This window comes from Prosopis cineraria, unplaced genomic scaffold, assembly GCF_029017545.1.
Source record: "Prosopis cineraria cultivar Desert tree isolate PC_DT_omini unplaced genomic scaffold, ASM2901754v1 PC704, whole genome shotgun sequence".
NCBI classification, from domain to species: Eukaryota; Viridiplantae; Streptophyta; class Magnoliopsida; order Fabales; family Fabaceae; genus Prosopis; species Prosopis cineraria.
Genome location: NW_026556029.1, coordinates 32,107 through 37,489, shown reverse-complemented (window position 1 = coordinate 37,489; position 5,383 = coordinate 32,107). Strand labels below are relative to the sequence as shown.

The 5,383-nt window shown below is 39.2% G+C and overlaps 1 protein-coding gene across 3 annotated transcripts; it reads right to left on the bottom strand.

Annotated features, from left to right (window-relative positions):
- Nucleotides 1-482: 482 nt before the first annotated feature.
- LOC129298085 (probable serine/threonine-protein kinase At1g54610) lies at nucleotides 483-4,942 on the bottom strand. Of its 3 annotated transcripts, XM_054936500.1 has the most exons (8): nucleotides 4,784-4,942; nucleotides 4,250-4,589; nucleotides 3,837-4,121; nucleotides 2,691-3,008; nucleotides 1,858-2,085; nucleotides 1,687-1,787; nucleotides 1,481-1,601; nucleotides 483-1,018 (listed from the first exon to the last, which is right to left on the bottom strand). In XM_054936500.1, the coding sequence occupies exons 2-8, from the start codon at nucleotides 4,574-4,576 to the stop codon at nucleotides 773-775; spliced, it is 1,626 nt and encodes a 541-aa protein (XP_054792475.1). In that variant the 5' UTR covers nucleotides 4,577-4,589; nucleotides 4,784-4,942; the 3' UTR covers nucleotides 483-772. The 3 variants fall into 3 exon arrangements, with proteins under 3 accessions (XP_054792475.1, XP_054792474.1, XP_054792476.1); XM_054936499.1 differs by having other exon boundaries at nucleotides 4,250-4,936; XM_054936501.1 differs by lacking the exon at nucleotides 3,837-4,121 and having other exon boundaries at nucleotides 4,250-4,936.
- Between the last annotated feature and the right edge of the window lie 441 nt (nucleotides 4,943-5,383).

Below are 5,383 nucleotides of genomic sequence, written 5' to 3'. Positions count from 1 at the left end.
ATATTTAACATGTTTTTTTTTTGTTTTTAAAAACAAAAAATGAAAACATTTTTAAAATAATTAAATCTAAAATACTTATCTAAATAAGTTTTTTTATTTTTAAAAATAAAAAAACAGATTTTGAGAACAGAAATCAAACAGGCACTTCTAAGAATCAAATTTTGTAAAAATGAGAGGCTACTTGGTTGAGGGTGAGTAAATATGTCAAGTTCGATTTTTATATTTTAAATAAGTTCTATTTTAATATAAATGTAATATAAAATAACAATAATTTTGTAACTATCCCTCCTAAAAGATGAATTCATCATTTAACTTTTTCAAAACAATTTACGGTTTAAAAATCTTGCATGTAAATTGGTGCTTATCGTTAATCTTGCATGGAACAGGAGACTTCTAAGTTGAAAATATCAAAAATGACAAATGGAAATAAATTTATTGCTTACTTTTTTTTGGGGGTGGGGGGGGGGGGGCTGCTTTCCAACTTCAAGAACACTGGCGGGTCAAAACGGAGATGAGGCAGTTCCTGGGAACTGTACAGCAAAGGGATTCCATGATTCCATCCTAACCTAAATATACAAAACTAAGGATCCCGTCGTACATTATACAGCAAAAACTATATATATCAAATGAACCAAAAACAAAATTAAAATGGTAGCAATATGAAAGTGGGGGAAAAGAATTCAGGCCCCACCTCGAAATGCCAAGAACGGCAGAGACTTATTTGCCCCAAAAGTAACAAAAAATCCATTTACAGGCCTACTTGATGAATTGATTATTTGAATGGACGCATGAGTTTCCATGATGAATCTGTTTTCTTTGTCTTCTTACCCCTGCAAGGTCCTGCAGGTTTTGAATTAAATATTGCGGAGCTAAAGGAAGCATCCGTTTCAGTGGCACCAAATGAGACAGGTCCCTTGTGAGATGCACCCAATGGATATCCAACGGCCCCATCTTGATGAGGTGGTGGGAATTTCTCACTCTTGCTTTTTGCGTTTGCATGTGTCACCACTCTCCACCTCTGCAATTCAGTGAGAAACACGTGACATGTGATGTTGTTCCAGGCAGCAAATTGGAAAATATGCTCAAGTCCAAAGCTCAATTTACCATGAGTGATCCGATAAAATAACGTGACTCGCGAAGTTTTATGACTTAGGTTGAAATAAAATAAAGACTCGTTGAAAACAATATACATTTAAACTGTCAGGCTAACCTAAGATCAGAGAATCCAAAGCATGCTGAAGAAACTGTGTCTAACATCTTGATCAGTATTATAATTGATTGCCCAGAAAGACAAGTATTCACGAAAATCAATGCAGTCAAAGGGAAGCCCGGGCCCGCAATCATAAAAGCATACGGCATAGGCATGAGTTACTGGTTGAAGGCAGAGGACTTAAAAACTTCATAACTGCATATCTAAGTGAGCTGAGGCCAGTTTAAGGGAAACTCAAAAATAAAATAATAATGAACACATCTAACGTACATCTAAGTTTGATTGGATCTCTGCATTGGCTTCTGGGGCTGGAATTGCCCGACCACGATCACGTACTCTGACTCTTTTGGCACCATCAATAGCATTATGTTTCCCATTTAGAGCTTTTTGTCTGAAAGTGAAACAAATCCTATCATTGTCAGCACCTAGACGAAATCAGTACCAGAAGTTATCAAACACAAGAAAAGAATTTGAACCTTCTAGCTTCTTCATCTCTCAGTTTTATATCCAATTCTTTGCTGGGAGGATACTTTGGCAAACTTGATGGTTCACAAGCATAGGGCTCGGTGGTAAAAAACTGCAGAGAGAAAAAGCTTGTAAATGTATTACATCTCAAACATAAAGTTAATCCCACAGTCACCACTCACATCACTATTTAGAGCAGCCAAGGCACGGCCACGATCATCAGGATCTATTGAAAGAAGAGTAGATATTAGATGTACGGAAGAAGGAGGGAAATCCTTGAAGGTTTCCAAAATGCATCGTTTATATGGCTGCTGTGGCCTGAAGAGCGTAGCATTTGGCAATTTAAATTTCTTCCAGTAATCTTCAGATGGAGAGCCACATAATTTAAATATTTTGTGCAGTTGTTCAACCTATCAAGAAAAAAGATTCAAAATCAGTCAAACGTCAACCTGAAAAATGCAATTGAAGAGCAAAAAGTACATGATAATGAATTGATTGCAGAAATGATTTGCTAATTAATTGTAAAACAGAAATATCAAAGTTTACATTCAGGAGTTATAGAAACTTAGCCATACACAAGCCACTAGTGGGTACAGTGTTTACAGTGAAAACATTCATAAACTAATTTGCAGTTCACTCTCCAAAAATATTTAAAAAGGTTCTCAGCTTCAGTTAACTTTTTCCTTCTATTGTCTTGGTCTTTAATCTAGTCATCTTACGTTTGATGAATCTCATCTAATCCATTAAAATGACAACTCATGACATCAAGAAAATAACTAATCAGGTTGATGAAACAGCTCAACATGAGCCCATAGCTTTCCCACCAACTAAAAAGTATCAAATAAAACAGTAAGAAGTCAACCTTCTCCCCAGACACACACAATAGAACAAAATGATAAGATAAAATGGGTATCAAACTGGCACTATACACATAACATATTTAAAGGCAGTTTAGAAGGCAATAGATATGATAGTATTAAAAGCTAGAAAACAGGATCAATACGAAAAGCAAGACCTCTGTTCGACCAGGCATGATTGGCTTCCCATTAAGCAACTCTCCCAAGATGCAGCCAGCACTCCAAAGGTCAATACCAACACCGTAGTATGTAGCCCCAAGAAGAAGCTCAGGAGCACGATACCAAAGCGTAACAACTCTACTTGTCATGGGCTGCTTGTGCTCAGGATCATAGAAAGCTGCCAGTCCAAAATCTGCAATTTTAAGGATTCCTTCATCATCAATAAGCAGATTGGAACCCTTGATATCACGATGCAAGACACCTTTGCTGTGGCAATGCTCAAGGCCAGAGAGTAATTGCTTCATATAGCATTTCACCTGCCAAAGAGAAAATACTGAGAAACAAATCAGCCTTTTACTATGACTTCCCTCTATCTCCCCCCCCCCCCTCCTTTAGATGAACAAATGAGAAGAACCTCTTTGACACTTCATCAGGCATCAATGATTTCAAAACTCCTCAAATAATCATATCAAGAATAAAAATTTCACGAAGCAAATAATGGATCCCGATTTGTTAGCCATTAACACTACTTGATTAAAAAAAAAAAAACACTTCAAGGGGGGAGATATAACATAACCACGGTTGCATCACAATTCAATATCCAATTAGGCACCTTGTATCAGTATTTGTAGATATAGAACTGCAGACGTTCTTGACAAAGAGGAGGAAAGTTCCTTCATTTCAGTACTCAGTACTCACATCCTAATAAATAAAGTAAAAGTTAAATGACCTTGCTTTATGGAGGCATATGTCAGAGGAACTTTCAATACAGTTGCATTAAGGAGGAATGTAACTAAAAAGCATCATACCAAAATCTTTACGCATCATATGGATATGAAAAATACCTAAACAAAACATGTATAGAACAATGCATGGGACCCAATACAACCCAGAAATCTCAGAGCAACATCAAACACCTACACCCCATACTGATAATCACTGAAAATAATATAGGAGTCGAGTCTAAACTTAGCAAGGAAACAAAATGTTAACCTAAAACACTATAAAATCACAACACCACCGAAGGATGAAAGCTCAACTATAGCTAGTATGCCCAAACTAAAAGGCACAAAAAAAAAAAAAAAAACCCAATCAGATGGGAAATACTATCACAGCGAACAAACTTGAGCTTAAAATTGTCGTACTTGAGGCTCAGTGAACTTAACACCTTGCCCAGCAGCAAGCCCAGCAAGATCATGTTCCATATACTCGAATATTAAGTAAAGGCTGCATGACATTCTAGAAGTAACCAAGCCCTCGAGTTTCACGATATTTGGGTGATCAAGCCGCCTCAAAACAAGAATCTCTCTCGCCATGAACTTCACACTCTCTGGCTCCAGATTATCAAACCTAACTTTCTTTAGAGCTACTGTCTTTCCGGTAAGAAGGTCTCTCGCTTTATATACATTGCTATACGTCCCTTGTCCAATCTGAAAACCCAAGACACAAAAAATGCATTCTAACACTCTTAAACTTTCAATTTGCGAAAAAGAAGAAGAAGAAGAAGAAGGAAAAGAGATTCGGCAATCACAGAAATAAAGTCAATCTCTCTGATCACCTTCGCGAGTTTCTCGAACGTGTTGGCGCGCCGAGGAGCCCAATCTCGAATTGCGTCGCCAGCCACAGCCATCAACCAAGATGGCCACCCCTGTTGGGTTTGAGCGCAAGGATCAAGACTAGGTTTCCGTCGTTCCGGTCCCGGGAACTGATCAACAAATTCGCCGCCGTGCTGCCCAGTCCTTTGCTTCTCCTTCGCTGTCCCTTCGCTCCCAACCCTAACAGCATTACCTCCGTCAGCAGCACAGTTTTGCTCACGACGGTTCCGAGCTCCGGAGCCCGCCCTGCGGCCTGCATCGTCCCTTGCCACTCCGAGCACGCAACCCATCCGTCAGCTTCGTCTGGTAGCAGGGAATCGAGATCACATGGGAATCAAAAAATGAGGAGTCTCGCAGGCGGCAGATTCCGATAAAGCAAGGAGGACAGAAATTGCCAGCGATCGCCGACTGGGTAGGCAAAGGTGGGGATTGGAAAAGCCCGCGAATGGGGAAGGTAAGGACAAGTTCACTTAGAAGGAACAAAAGGAAGGACTCACCGGAGTGGGGTTCTGATTCTCTACTACGAGAGGAACATGAGGAAACCAGCCATAGCTTCGGAAACAATAACGGAATTGCCACTCTCTGTTTCCGAAAGTCCGAGATGGAGCTGTCAGTGAAACCGAAACGGGGAAGACTGGAGACTGCAGAGCTACAAAAATCCAAAACGACACAGCATGATAAGGTCATAGATCTTGGAGGCCGAAAAAAAAAAAAAAAAAAGTCAAGCTGAGTTCCTCTGCCACAAAATGACCCAAAAGAATAGTTAATCACATTGCAAGTCTCTAATTACATTAATTCGCCTTTGAGCTCATTGATTAACTAGATATAACTAATTGACTTCCCAAAATGAAAATGCTACAGTGGCTTGGGTTTGTGACCATGAGAGAGGGGCATTAAAATATTGGAGGGAAATCAAAGTGACTTCCACCAACCAGCCCCTCGCAATAAATGATGTAATGACTGAAAAGCTGTAAGATGTGCGTACTCATTTTTTTTCCCCGAGTGAAAAGGGGATTTCATTGGCTTGAAAGAACACCGTACAAAATTGAAGAATCAAAGATAGAACAAGATTACATCAAAGACTTAAAGGTGGTAAG